The 16,568-nt window shown below is 34.9% G+C and overlaps 1 protein-coding gene across 2 annotated transcripts in view; it reads right to left on the bottom strand.

The window, feature by feature from the left end:
- The window catches only part of LOC123671259 (protein GDAP2 homolog), a 93,927-nt gene that overhangs the window by 34,247 nt on the left and 43,112 nt on the right, over positions 1 to 16,568 (bottom strand). For both annotated transcript variants that reach the window (XM_045605005.1, XM_045605006.1), the window contains exon 6: positions 6,192 to 6,431. In XM_045605005.1, the coding sequence (XP_045460961.1) occupies positions 6,192 to 6,431 (240 nt within the window). The remainder of the gene's footprint in view (positions 1 to 6,191; positions 6,432 to 16,568) is intronic.

Genomic DNA, 16,568 nt, shown 5'->3' with positions numbered 1-16,568 from the left:
AGTTCAAGATTCGATATTGGCGCGCATAATGATAGATCGATTATCATAATAGATCGACAGGTGACTAAGATGTCGTATATACTAGTATGTTCACTGATTAGATTTTGTTTAAGATAATTCTGGCGACTCGGCTCGGCATGGGTCCCTTTTCCCTTTTCTTCCTTAAGGTGGCGCTATACAAAGAATTAACCACCCAACGGCATCATTTTGAAATTTTCATTTGATCTGTCAAAAGTAGTTCGGTATAGATTTAACCTCAAAACAGCATTGATAGAAAATTGAGACCAATACCATTAAAAGCCAAGAAAGCTGGTCCCTTCAAAAGTCGCCATCTTAAGGTTTTTCAAAAGTAAAAAAACACTGTTAGAATATTACTTCATCCGAACAAATTACGAGAGAGACAACTAACATTACATGTAACCATAGACTTGAAGTATTTCTTCATGTCGTACGGTGGCGCTGCGAGTCTGCGCGTGGCGAGACCATCGAGGGCCATCGAGCGAGAAAACAAGAATAGATCTTCGATGATCGAGAGCAAACGACAGGGACATAACCTTAGTGTTTTCAGTCCTTCTGTTAGCCCTTCCGTTCTGACGTCTGAACTGGGTTGAGCTCCCTTCTGTTCTGCCTTCTGAACTGTGCTTGCTTAGAGATAGAGTTAGACTTACTAGAGAGTTTGAGAATAAACGATTAAAATCATCATCTGTGTATTAGTGAATACTCTGTATTTTAAAACCCCTTGATATCCAACAAACACACTAGTGTTTTAGACATCATACAGGCGACGTATGGTAATTAGCGTAGAGAGGGAGAAAAATTTGTGTTTACTGCTTGAATTGCTCTATCGAGTGGTTACCCGGTACTAACGAATAGGGATTCACGGCTTGACTTAATATTCAAGCTGCTTGGCTTGAGCTTGACTTGAATTCAACTCAAGTTCAAGTCAAGTAGTAGTTTTTTAATGTCAAGTCAACTACATATTTATCTATTACGTACTTGACTTATCATTTAAAAAAACTACTACTCGACTGGAAGTTGAGTTGATTTCAAGCCAAGCTCAAGCCAAGCCGTGAATGCCTACTAACGAATTTAAATTGATATTATATCAATGGAGATTCTTCGCTGATACTCCAGACCTGTTTCCTTTGTTACAGTCCTTACATGGAAAAATCAGGCAACTAGAAATACATGAAATGAAGTTAGATAATTGTATACATCTAAGAATAACAAATACGAATGCATTAGTTTTTACATTATAGATTCGGTACCTTAAAAATTTCCTAGATCCTTAGAGAAAACTCTAATCTTGTTAGTAGGGTAACTACTCTCAATGCACCATATCCTAAAAAAAAAATTTGGAAAGCACTGACTTAAGTAAAGTACATTTGAGCGCTCGATCATTCATGCGACAATTGCAATTCATAGGCCAAATATATACTTTGTGGTCTCCAATTAGCGGATAAATGAAGGACTCTCCAAAACTTTCTGATTTTACGGCAGTGACTTCCTAATTTTCTTTTGGTTTATTATTTTAATTTGTTGATGTAGAATATCGTTCTTCTTATAAAAGAATTAATGTGATAAGTACCAATATAAAAACATATAAATCGATTAAATATTCACTTCCACAAAGATATATATCCGTTACGATCAATGTTTTTTAATTTTTGCTTCAGTATATTTTATTTTGTCCTCGGAAGTTGCCAATATGAACCCCAACGTTGAATCATTATGGAATATAATTACTCAATCAATATGCAAAGTGACATGTCATGAACAAATAGAATTAGAGTAGAGAAATAATACGAGATGACCGAGGTACTTTCAGAGCTTTTTTTATGTTTTTTCGTAACTTCAACGAAATGTTTACAGGAAATGGCATTGTGTTGAAAGCATGACCATTATCGTTTGAGACCATTAGAGGCTCAAAATTCGAAAATTAGAGACATTGTGATGTAATGGAGGAGATAATATTTGACGAAATTCTGAATCTGAAAAGTTTTAAGGAGCTTTAGTAATGAAGATTTAGTTATATCCTGATGATGCAGACTGAAACACTTCCTCAAAAATCAAGCTGTTCATTTGTGTCATTGCGAGAAATTAACAGAAAAATGGGTTGAGATTTGCAAATCTAAAGGTTAATTTTTTATTCCATTTATGTTGATCAAAAATCAAAATTTATAATAAACCCATTTTCACATACGTCAACCACCTCTTTAAGTGATTGCAAAAATTTGAAAGATTTTAACATAAAGAAAAAAGTACATGAAATGAACCTTATAGATACAAAAAAAACCAATGACAATATTTTCTAAAACGAATAGTTAATTTAAAAATTGCTCAACAACGATGGAACAATTGTTGTGGATCAATGAATATTGAAAGGAATTAAAGCTCCTATTTCTATTAGTAGTTGGTCCTTCAGTTGTTCTATATATCTGCTATTTCTATCATATTCAGATTGCAGAAACGGAATGCACAATTGGATTCAAATTCCCTCTTCTTCCTAAATTCCATGATTTGAAATATAAAACGTTCATAAGAATGAATAAGTAACAAAATAAAACACTATCATTTGTAGAGAAACTGAGAAATTTTTATGATATCAAAATAGAAACAATCGGAAATACTTTTTGGGACGTGCAAAAAGCATCGTTCATATAGTCATCTTTGAAGAATTCCCTGATTATTGAAAATGATGTCAAGGAAAATTTCTGATGTTGCTAATATGGATTTGATGAATTGTGTCTGTTGGTCCAGAATGAGAGGAATCGAAACAGACAATTTATGTGATGTTTGTAGAACAACATTTAGGAACTAGAAAATGTTCCTAGTTGAAAAAATATAAAACCTAGGGTTATTCCTCTATTCATATCATAATTTCATAATTCAAAGTATATGTTGAATCTCAATAAAGCAAATTATCTTTTTTTTCATAGGTCCGTTAAAACATTTCAAGAGTGCAAATCAGAAATAGTAAGGCAAGCTGTTAAGACATGAATACTAATGGCATATATCATATTATTGTCCTTAACAGAAACCATACATTCGTAATCCATGTATCTAGAGAAAAAATTGCCTCTCCTATGTAAAAATATTATTACATTAACAGGTTGGGTTAATTTAATTGTCTGGATTCATTAAACTGATTATTTTTACAATAACAACTACGTAGATGAACTGTACAAACTGAGTACTAATTCTATTTTCTGTATATTTCCTCACGAATTTATCTATACGGCTTCTGACTGACTGTCTCTTATATCCACCCGTCAATTATTTTTGAACCCACACGAATATACTGCTCTGAATTTTTTGATTCAGCAACAAGTGCGTACTTATATGGCGGCTAGTTTGAATATGTATATTCTTGAGAAAAATGTTGCATATGGGTTGTGTTATTAACAATTACACGTACAGTTTCTGGTCATGTCATAACAATTGATGTTAGTTCTGTCATAAAATCAACATCTCAAAAATGTTTAATGAATTGTTTCAAGAACATATCTATTTCTAAACCGACCAATCATTATTTACTTTGCTAATTGAAAAAGTTGAAGTAGGAAGTGGGTTAGAATACATCGGTGGGCAGAAATAGATCCCTATTTATTTTTGCAAGATCTTGAATTCAGTTAACAAGATCGATGGAAACCGGCAGCCAGCATAATAATCTGGAACAAAAGGAAGGATAAAAAAGATCCAACAAAGCATAGACCTGCTTTCGGTATTAAAGTGTTGAATTAAACAATACACAGCAAATTAGGGGGTTCCGTGAAAATTAGGTAATCTACAGATCATCAACCACCAAAAATAACCAGTTAACATATAGAATAATAGAAGAACCAATCCACATACAGTATTCAGATGTAGCTCTAAGTAAACAGAATGAAGATGCAAACATTTCATACTGAACTGAAAAAGTAAGTGCAATCATATCTGAAAAATAGAATGATTTATGGTCAACATAGATGAAATAAGGTGGAAAGCGAAGATAATTGAAACACCCCAAGGATCTCTTATAGGCTCACTGTTATTCAATACATACTTTTCGGATATCCTCCGAATCTACCTTTATTCGAATGGAAAAATGGAAGGTAGCCTTGGCCACAGACGGTTCTGCAGTAGAGATGGGAGGGTAATAAAAACTGAAAGATGTAAGATGACACAACACGCTGCGCAATACTCTAGAACGCCACTCCTGATGTATTCCTCATCGTTGATGGACAATATTAAGTGTAGGCATACGAAACAGAGTCAACTTAGTTGTCTTACTGATGTTTCAATCATTGAATGAAACGCATAAAGTCTTCATTATTGGCTGAGAATACCGCGGCAAAGTGTTGATCTCTTCTTGGAGTGCAGCACACTGATTCCACATATTGCTGCGTAGCAGCAATAACGTCGAGCACAAACCAAGCTGTACAAAGTTTGCTCGTACTCGCCCCGTATACTTCTTAGTAACTCCTCCTTTTGCGTGATCTATCTGATGGAAATATGTGGTAACATTTTTTAAGCTTGTAGGATGACGACACACGTTACGCAATGTTGGGGAAAACAGCGCCGCGCGAGATATATATCCGAACTTTTATTGGTATAGACAAGAACGGAGGTGGAAAGGTGTATAGGGCAGGGACCATTGAGTTTCTTACTATATCAGTGTTATAAGGTTAGGTTAGATCAGCACCTTGTCGTGGTGGGAGGGCTTGTAGTAACTGCTTGCTGTAAAATAGACAGTGAAATTATGACTGACCAGAAAATGAGACGTGGCTAATTCAAGCCAATACCTAGCTCACTCCTGAGAAAATCCTTTAATATCTACCCTTCCAAGCGACAGATTCTAGCAGAACGAGCAACACGAGAAGAGAAGCATCAATCAAGGTAAAAGAAGAGGCGCAGAACCGACCAGACAGAGGCCACAAAGGTAGGTGAATATTATTGACAGGTTCAGCAGACGAGACACAAGAGGCCAAAAAGGAAGCAAGAATATGCCAACTTTTTGCTGTGAGTACGTGGTAGAATAGGGGCTATTTATGTTTCCGCGGGCGCCAGTTTAGGACCTAAAGTGTACACTATTTGAGGAGTAACTATGACTTCAATGCCCTCGACTCTTAGGAAACGAAGATTACGAAATAATAAGTTAGCACTTTGCTCAACCCCACTGATCACAGTCGTAACTACTAAACTCCCTTTAAGAACCTCCATCCTTATAACTCCCCTGCACAAACTGAGGCTGATCCTATGCTTGACTTAGGATTTAGGACTTAGGGGTTTGTGTTAGTCGTGCAAATTCGCAGAGGTCGCAAGATCAGGGTCAAGAGGCGTTTCCTCGTGGTGATAAGATCTTAGGTTGGAGGTTTGCCGACAAAGTCCCTGCGGGTAACTATCTCTAGCTTGAGTTCCGTGATCAGAGCTATGGGGTAAATAGCGGAACGAGGGAGCTCATTGATGGGTAGTTGCTTCACGTTTTTTAGGTAACTAAAGAATGACTCTACCGCCTTCAACGAATTGTTCCTGCCCTATCCCACACTCCACTAGGGCAGGACATCGAGAAACAAGAAGGAAATTCTGCCGTAGAGTACCAAACCCTTGGTGAGCCGGCCGCACTGAGGCTGAACGCGCAAGAGGAAGGTTGGCGTCTTTGGAACCTTTCTCTACGGGTTCGGCGGAGGTGTAATGGAGGTTTTTAGTGAGTATGCCCTTCAGGGGAGCCTCACCCTACTCAACAGATTCGGACAGGTGTCTTACACTTGTCGAGATTTGTGGAAGTGACAGTGAAAGAACCGTAAAAATCTTGAAGAGGATGCTGAGTTTTTCCAGAGCACATTAAAGCAAAAGAACGACTAATAAGATACGAAAGGAATTATTATCGGAACTCATATAAATATCAAAGACGAATTGTGTTAGTGACTTATGGCTTCTGATGATGAACACATCGTTGTATAGACGAATTTCAACGTAAACATTGCGTAGACAGAATAATTCCACTGACCAACAGAAATATACATATGGTACTAGTGTTTAGTGGGTAAAAATCTGCCACTACTCTAACAGGATTGCTTGAGTATGAAAAATTTACATTTTCCTATCTTAAACAGAACAAAATGGTGTTCAATCATATAATCAAATAGTCATGAGCTTCTTTAGTCAAGCTTTCGATGAAGCTTCCAATTTTTTTTTGGCTGGATACCTACGATGAAGGGTGTGCTGTGGATTGTCAATGATCCTGATCTGTCTGTCGGGCAACAGGGGTTCGCCATCTTCACCACCCAGATCAGCTGGAAGCTGCCATTTCGATGCCTCCTGCTCCATAAGTGACCTTGGGAAATAGAGTGGAAGCAAAACTTCGTAGATTCCGAAATCTGTGTTGTCCACCACGAAGATTAGTGTGTCGATTGAGTTGCCGTATCGCTCGAGAAATCTTCGTACGGTACCTGGAAAAAATAAGCAATTAGTGGTTGGTTCCTTTGGCTATTAGAGCTATTGCTAAACAGGTAGATACAAATCTACCAAAGGCATAAAAAGCATTTTGATCAATTTTGTAATGAAAAATATTTTTGGTTTCCGATTCTAGGATTTCGCCGACTAGATTGAAATTCAATTTGAATATATAGCATGATCACTCGATATTTCATGTAGAATTTCAGGAGAATCTTATCATCAGAACGCCTCATCAATATAAACTAACGGACAATAATTATGTCAAAATTAATCTGATATATACCTTATACAGCTATCTGACCTCCAAGGGTGCAATGGGCGCATGAATGACGAGTACTTAAAAGAGTAGAGACAAGTTCAAAAGATTGTTACGTTAATTTCTAATTTCTTGTTATGTTTGGTATCGTTGTTTACATAGCGATTGAAGTCTGGTAAGGAGGTCAGCTTTGGATAGATTTGATCTTCTCGCAAATTTCTTTTCATTTCATTTCATACTGAATGATCTTTGACATATCCTGTGTCACAGCCTGGATGACGGATTTTTGTAGTATTCTGTGATAGCGAGGTTGACATCTGACGATTTTCTTGAATTATTTTATGATTTTAAGATCATATTGAGCCGAGATCTATTCGTAAATTGTAATTAAACCGGTATCTGTCGATTTGGTTATTTTATCTTACAAATACAGTATTTATCTCGTTAGAGGATTTTTTGAATCATCATTAATCCTGATCTTCTATGACAAATACAGTTTTTTCAAAGCTTAGTTGGAAAGATCCGTGATTTAAAACATTTTTCCTATAGAAAGAAGCGTATTCTTCATAGCTTAATCAATATCAAAACCATGTATAGCTCATACTGTGAGAAATATTATTCAACACGGCAGTTTGCCCACACCTCGCTTGATAGATCAATGAAATTTGGGTTTTGAGATGTCGTTTCTATGGAAACGCAAGAAAGAACAGATACTTTCAACGAAGGCTATTTTGAATCGAATTAGGTGCAGTACTTTTATTATTTTTATTTATGCAGTTGTAGGAAAAGTATGGTGTGCAACATATGGAGCAGTCCTTTTTCTCACTCGTGTGTTTGGGGCACTCGCCTTTCAGGCTCGTACCACAAACTTTTACACTCGTGAGAAAAGTTGGACTTTATCCACTTGTTGCAAAATATACTATTTCCTACAACTGCTATGAAAAGTAGCATATTCTGCATAGTTTACTCAATTGCAAAACTATGTATTGCGCATACTGTGGAAAATATTATTACCCACGGCACTTTGCCCACACCTCCCTTGGTAGACCAATGAAATTGGGTTTTTGAGTCGTTTCTATGGAAACGCAATAAATTAGCACATACTGTCAACGAAGGTCATTTTGATTTTTTGATCATAAGTCCATTACTTGAATTATTGAAATTTGTGCAGTTGTAGGAAAAGTATAGTGTGCAACATGTGGAGAAAGTCCTTTTCTCGCTCGTGTGTTTGCGGCACTCGCCTTTCAGGCTCGTGCCACAAACTTCCACACTCGCGAGAAAAGTTGGACTTTCCCCACTTGTTGCACAATATACTATTCTCCTATTCTGTGACATCCATTCCTTCTGCCATATTTTGTAGAACAGAATCGTGCAAGAATATGTCAGTTTCAGAGCCAGTTGTACCATTTGCCTGAACATTGATTAAAATTTAAACATTACTTTCTGATTTCTCCTGAGAAATCAGAAAGTAATCTGTTTTCTCCTAAGAAATCAGAAAGTAGTCAATGTTTAAATTTTTGATCAATGTTTAGGCAAATGGTACAACTGGACATAATAGTTATATTTATATGTTGGTATTCGGAAGTCCTCTGTCATGGGTTTATCTATTATCTATTAAATTTGTAACAGAAAAAAACAGTTCTTCAAGCCAATATTTTTCAATGAAAAAATCAACGAACATTGAAATATTGCATTAATTTCAAAAAAATAGGGTGAATTCGAGAAAATAATGTATATCGTACAGAAGGTTTATTCTAATACGCTTTGCTCGCCGAAGAGAGCTTTGCGAGTTTGATACTCGTTTGATTCTAGGAGGGGTACTCCATATGACTTTTTTCCTAGGACCTACCATTTGGTCTCTGCTCACATGAAAATATTTGATGCAAATATCTTTTCATTATGACAAAAATGGTTGAAAGAGTACCAAAATTTCTATCATTGAAGAAAACATCAAACCTCAAATATCGAGATAATAACTAATCAAATATGAGATTGTAACCCTCAGTAGATTTTTCGTCGTGGTACTTTCAAATTGCCCACAGAGGAATGAGTCTGAATGCCAAAATAATCCGTAACACCCCGTATACTCGAAAACCGCGAGGAAAATCGAAGGTTTGGAAGTTTTCCTGGGACTCCGAGATGATTTCGAGGGGATCTTATTCTTTTCATTTTTGCTCTATTTGGTGCCGTTTAGGCTGTGATTTTGTATACGTACATACCTGGATTCTTAGTGGAAGGGCTATATACAGAAGGTTTATTCTAAAACTCGTTCATTCAAGAACCTTATTCAGGCACTCTATTTAGGTACAATTTTGTGATCTTCAACGGCATAAAAGGTGCATAAATGAAGAAGTCAGTATTATACCTGTTTTTTTTAGCCTTACGAAATAATAAGTTTGTATCTCTTTTCAGTATCACAAAAATCGTAAAGCTTTTTCCATACTATTCTTTTGATCACCGATATAATTAATTTTTTCTGCATTCATAATATTATTATTTGTTCAATATAATAAACCGACAACAATGCTGCAAAATTAGGAAAGCCTCTAATCATCATCAATTATTCTCATGATCACAACGTAGGTAGTAAATGAACGTGTTACAATATTCCATAAAATGAGGCAGATTAGCTGAAATACAATAAATTTCTTCGCTGTCCTCGAATACACCACTAATTCAGATATTATGTGGGACAATATTGGGTAGGTGTGGATCCCTTTGTTTTCATGGCAAATAAGATTAGATTACTAGTCGTCGGCTTTGTGGTAACTAAGCCAACTCGGCATATTACGAAGCAGAAGTATTACTCAATTATGTCGCATCAAGTGTCAGTATTAAATATGGCGCAATACGTGATTATATTCTTCGTTAAATAAATTCATTTCTCTAATTCTGTGGTTATTCCGTTCATTCTTCCACATCTTGTAGAACAAAATCGTGCGAGAATATATCAGAAACGCACAGTTTTCATGGTTATATTTTATTATTCTATGTTGGTACTCCGAACTTTCCGCCACGGCTTTATCTGTTAATTCATCAATTTGCCTTAAAGAAATCAGTTCTGCCAACCAACAGTTTTCAATGCAAAAATCACTAAAATATATTTATGGAAATATTTCATTAATTTCAATGAAAATGCAATGAATTAGAGAAAATAATGTATAATACTCGTACAGAAGGCTCATTCTACCACTCGTTCATTCCAAAACTCGCCACTTCGAGGCTCGTTTTTGAATTTTGAACTCGTGGAAGAATATCTATGCCTTCTGCACTTGTATTATAAATAAATATTTCACGGGATAACCATTCACTATCGAATGAATCACAAGACCTGTGAATCGAAAATTTAAGAAGAAATCTTTTATCAATGATAAAAAATATTTATGCAACAAGAATTACGATTTAAGAATATATTAAATTGCTAAAAAGAGCAAAGATATACGAGTTGTAGCCATAATTTTTCCAATAATCGATCAGGCTAAAAATTGGCATATGGATCACAATTTTGGAAACAGAGAGTTCAGAATTTCAATTAAGAATAGATGAAGTAAAGGGTATTTTTTAGAGCTATAGAACTTTAAATTGCAATAAAACAACGATGGATTATTATTCGATTGACATGAATGTTATTTATCCGCAAGATAATCTTGTGGCATTACATTTTAAATATGATTTCTGGCATATGACCGCCACGGCCGGCTCGGATGTAGTCCAATCTGGACGTCCAATTTTCGATGACTTTTTCCAACATTTGTGGCCGTATATCGGCAATAACACGGCGAATGTTGTCTTCCAAATGGTCAAGGGTTTGTGGCTTATCCGCATAGACCAATGACTTTACATAGCCCCACAGAAAATAGTCTAGCGGTGTTAAATCTCAAGATCTTGGAGGCCAATTCACAGGTCCAAAACGTGAAATTAGGCGGTGACCAAACGTGTCTTTGAATAAATCGATTGTGGCACGAGCTGTGTGACATGTTGCGCCGTCTTGTTGGAACCACAGCTCCTGGACATCATGGTTGTTCAATTCAAGAATGAAAAAGTTAGTAATCATGGCTCTATACCGATCACCATTGACTGTAACGTTCTGGCCATCATCGTTTTTGAAGAAGTACGGACCAATGATTCCACCAGCCCATGAAGCGCACCAAACAGTCAGTTTTTCTGGATGTAACGGTGTTTCGACATACACTTGAGGACTAGCTTCACTCCAAATGCGGCAGTTTTGTTTGTTGACGTAGCCATTCAACCAGAAGTGCGCTTCATCGCTAAACAAAATAAAATGGACGTAGTACGCGATACGTATTCCGCACAGAACCATTATTTTCGAAATGAAATTGCACTATTTGCAAGCGTTGTTCAGGCGTGACTCTATTCATAATGAACTGCCAAACCAAACTGAGAATAAATCACTTGACAGCTGTTAAATCGGTCGCCATCTTGAACAGTAATGCCAACTCAAAGTTATATACCTCAAAAAAAAAACACCCGTTACAACAATTCACTCAATTTCTACCAAAGTTGAAGTATTGAAGAAATGAACCATAAATTCAACAAAATCAAATTAAGTACGAAAACAACCAGATTACAAACTCGAATCAATCAAAGTACTCGTGTCCGAAATACAATATAACATTTCACATGTCCCAACGTTGTTATGAACAGATATAACGGTCTTTTATTAGGCTTTCAATGTGCAAAATGACAATTTAACGATCATTCAAGAAATTCAAGAGGATTAGAGAAACTTAATTCTAGAATAATAATACTAACATCATGAGTATAGGTTTTCCTACTGAAAACTTTCAATAAAAATTATTATAATGTCAACAATGTATTATTTTTCGATATTTCTCATGCCATTCTTGTTCAGTAGCTTAATCTATTTAATCATGAAAACATACAGGATCCAACAAGGTTGACAAATCTTCGAATTATTTTATCAAAATAAGTGCTTATTCGTCAATACTTTAGAAAGAATTTATGGATGACATTATTCAGTTAATCGAATCACTGTTCGTCTTCTGAAGACCAAATTGAAAGTTTTTTTTATCACAAGATACAAGAGTTTCAGGGCCAAGTACTGAGCCTAACTTGGTATCAGTTTCAAATTTGTCTTCAATACGACAAATAGTGAGTCGAAAAACTGATCAAGGTCGTCCATGAATTCTTCATAAAGTGTTTTCAGTATTAAAAAATGAGCACTGATTTTGAAAACACAACTAAATAATTTTTAAACTTTTTTAAAGTGTTTATCTTTTCATGATGATATGGCATAGCCTACTGAGCACAAATGACATATGAAAAACAAAAATAATAGAGAGTGTTTCCATTGAAACCATTGTAAATTTTATATTTTCAAATGAAAAACCCTACACAAAAAAGTCTTTTGATTTGACATAAATAGCAATTGTACCATACTAATAAAAATCGTGAAAACATTTTGTAAGGATGAATTATAACATGTATAATAGGGAATTATTTGAATTGATAGGTCCTTTCCAGCATTTTACAACATGACAATTTTTTTAAACGCTGAGCAAAACATTTTTTTTGCATTCCGTTCAAAAGAAGTCTACTTTCGTCACATCAAAAATCTGTCATTTTTGATGTGTTGAAAAATATTAATATCTACCCGATAGAAATACCGAATACCTATACCTATTACAACAATTTTTCAGATACATGTCTCTTAGGGTAGTAATAGATCAAAATTTCAGAGAAGTAGCTAGTCACTGGTCTTAACTGTTCTCAAATAATTGCAATTATAAGCCGAAGAAAATTAATAGATGGCGTAGGAAACATGTAACGTACAATGAGAACGTAATGACAGTGTCATTATTGAAGTTGTTCAATGTGACCACAGCATTTCGTGAGGCAAAACAAAATCCTCTCTCATTTAATTTAAGTACTTGTAGCCCACAGCATAAATATTCGTTCTAAACTCGGTTCTAAAAGAATTCCTCATACAGTAAACATTTCAATGAAAGCTTAATGACATTGCAATTATAAAAGCTGTTTCTTGTAATTATCGGATAGTACCTACATCGTGCGCACATGTGGAGATACTTCAAATGAATTATTCGGAAGAATTAATTTACGGGATGCAATCTTCATATCATAGAGTTTTCAAAAACTACTGAAGTTCAATCTAAAGAATCAACCGATAAAGTGAACGAAAAAAAGGTTTTCTAAATGATTTTTTCCAACTTTTTCCTAGTGCTTGTTTCCCGAATATCATTTTGTCAATATGGCCGTACGAATTTCGAGCCAGAAATGGTATCTTACGAAAAAAAATTATTTTTTTCAATTACACATTTTCCATATGAATATTGGAAAAATAGAGTGATTTTCACCAAAAATTCTAATAATTTCTCTCAATTACAAAAGTTAGTTATTCCAAATATTTGACCAAAATTTGTTATACACCTCGACTGCGGCAAATGGAATAAACAATCAACAAATTACGTGACTCATCGTTTCAACCGTTCTCGCTGATGACGTTTGTTTGGTATCTACCTAATTAAAACCCAATTCATCCAATGTTGGACAAAGTTCGATGCACCAATGGAAATTTATTTATAATTCTACACTGACGACATCCGGTTCACTCCGACGAGATACAAAGAACGTTTCCTCATCTAACGGAAATGAATCCTAGGTACTCACTTGAAACTGGTGAAGTGAAGAAAATAGAGAGATGGCCCAAAAAAACATTAATGGGAGTAATGTAAATTTTTTAATATCATAACACGCAGAAGTTATTTTACAAATAAACGCTAATGTTAGATAAAACACTACTAATTTTACACTAGAAATAAGTAGGTAGATATCGGAAATTGGCCAATTACTAGATATAAAAGAAAATCGCACTATTTATAGTTGGGAAATTTGATCATTGTTTGGTACTTGCGGTTGAAGCATGTCATTCGTTCCTTGTGAATATTACGTCAAATTCAGGTATTCCATTTTACATAACATAGGTTAAACTAGTGAGTTAATGGCAAAATCCGACTAAGAATTCCATAGATATGGCTGAAGAATTTTTTTTCAATCAATTTGGAAACCGTAATTTGATTTATTAGTTGTTAGATACTCTTCAAACTTAAGTAGGCACCTACAATAAAGTTATTTGGTTGATACAATACAGATAATATATAATATACATAATTTCAAAGATTTAACATTAACTAACATCAGACAGGTTCTCGCTTGATAAATTCACTACCACACTCCCACAAATTAAATGAGATATTCTTGATATTCAAATATTTTACAATTTCCAGATGGCATCAAATGAGAATAATCCATCTTATATTTTTGAAGAAATACCCTTCAAAATCTTTTGCATCAATTTGGAAACAATCTACACACTACACAGGGTGAGTTTTTGACTCATACATATATTTCAACGAAAGATTCCTGAGGTGGAAAAAAACTTATTTCCCTTTTTACCATTTTTCCGATTCGGCTCAGTTGAAAAGATATAGGTTGTTGAAAATCTATTAAAAAAATTGTATTTCCATTTATATCTCGCAAATTGTTTATCGAGGGAAATGATTTTCGGATTATAGTTTTTCATTGATGTGATGTATCTTCTCCGAACACAAACTTTCATTCACATCTTCCAGTTTCTTCATTATTAAAATTATATTCCATAAAATACCAGAAATTCGAAGAATTCAACACTTAAAAATAAGTTGTACGCTCATTTATGAATATTAGACCATTCTGAAAAAAAAGTATTCCTCATATTTGCCCGTATATAGCGCTTTCTCAAGTAATTTGTTAAAAGAAAGATCGGTGAATTGGGTACTTTGGCTCAATACAACCCTGTTGAAAAGACGCACAGAAATGAATATTTGCTAAGTTGTCACGTCTAAAATTTAAGCATTGAAGCACAGGATTTTTTAATTGCAATAATATCTAAGGGTGCTCTGTGTTTGTCAATTTGGCAACGTTCTAAGTTTGAACGTTCACAGATTAATGTCATTTATTTTTGAATATGAAAAGTTAAACAGGTAACTCTTGTACGAAATGAAATAAACAATTAGAAAAAGATAGCATGGCTAGTAGCAAGCTGAATTCCTTATTATTATAGAAAATGAAATAGAAATCCACAGAAGAATATTCAATTTTTATCGTCAACGAAATTGTGGTAACTCAATCGTTGTATTTTGAATACTACTTCGTTCAACAAATGAATTGAAAAAGGTGAGTTTATGCTGGTTTTTCTAATATTCAAATGAGCTCATTTCTAAGGTTAAAATCTTGTATCTTTAGTGTGCAGGTTTTCAGGGGAGGCATAGCTCATTATGAATCGGAAAAAATAGTGAAGGAAATAATTGTTCTTTTTGACCTCAAGAATGTTTTATTAAAACATATATATATATATAAGTCAAAGACTCACATTTTATTATAATTTCTCACTGAACTATGTGATGAAAGGATTATTTTTCTGTTCAAGATTGTCCAAGCTCTTAATTATTAAAATATATTGAATTGCTTTTAATAATATAACTGCTCTTATTTCACGGATATACTGACACTGGTGATCTGTCAGTACCATTGATGATACCTATTCTGTGTATCTAACAGATAATAATAATATCGATCAGTTCTTATTGAGAGCAATGTAAATTTATCAACCAGATAGTATTGTTGTAGAAAAAAAATGTTTAATAACAAAGCAACAGGTTTTCTGAAGATATTCGTGTTGTTGCACAGTTCTAGGAAGGATCGTATTTGATAATATTGAACAATAATCACATTATTTCTGATTAATCCATCATATCGAATAATATAAACATAACCTCCAATACGAAGATTAAAATTCTATGACGACTATTGTAGTAACTATTGAAATTTTGATACGAGGTTGCCAGATGTACAATTCGTCAAAGTATTCGAATTATAATCCCATTAATATATTAAATAGATCTGTCAATTGTAAAGTACGAGTTAAGCGGAGACATCGAGAACACCTGATTAAAAATCGATTAAATTTGGCTGCATTTTCAATGGATTAATAATCCTCATCGATTTAGATGCTGTGCACTTGATAGTAGTCTCCGAATGAGCACAATTATCCATATCTCACTAGGTACCATTATCAATAACTTATCGACCTGAATCAATGTGCGATTATATTCTTATCTAATTTGTTTAGCCGTTACCAAGCCGAATAAAGACGTTATGAACGAAAACGATGATGTTATCCATATAAAAATAGAACTAATTAATTCCAAACTCACAATTCTAACCACCAACACTTTCGAAATTTCAAAAATACAAAAACAATCACGTTTGCGTGCAGGAACTCACTCTCGTAGTAGACCTCGGACACTTCCTACAACAACATAACCTCAACTGGGCGCACACTCAACGCCCGTCCGATTGGCGCTGCCTACTTGATCGAGGTGAATCACTGAACATGCCATTGACTGAAAGCAAACGTAAACGCTGAACGTCAAGCAGTAGAACACTGGCGATGGAAGGCGAAAAACCAAGTCGCCGTAATTGGATTTTGTGACCTTGCGAGGAAGAACAAAGGTTTCACCGCTGGTCCGTGTTTGTGCAACGATAGATAAATCTATTACTTAAAACAGACTGTCGAAGTCAACCAACAAATTCGATTTTACACCGGTTTAAACCGCGGATGACGTACCTACCTTCGTTTGCGTAGGAAACAGTTCGAAGAGGGAAATCGCGTTAGACGATTCATATGGTCGAGCGAAATCAACAGAAACAGAAAGAGGTTGAGATAAAACAAGGAAGAGTTGCTGCGAGAACCGGTCTGTGGACATTTTCTGGCCGATTGGAAATGAATGAATCTTAAGTGATCGAGGTGTTGCGTTATTTTTATTCAGAAAAC

This window comes from Harmonia axyridis, chromosome 1 (assembly GCF_914767665.1).
Source record: "Harmonia axyridis chromosome 1, icHarAxyr1.1, whole genome shotgun sequence".
In the NCBI taxonomy this organism is placed as follows: Eukaryota; Metazoa; Arthropoda; class Insecta; order Coleoptera; family Coccinellidae; genus Harmonia; species Harmonia axyridis.
The sequence above is the reverse complement of the archived record's forward strand: the minus strand, read 5'-3'. Positions and strand labels throughout refer to the sequence as shown.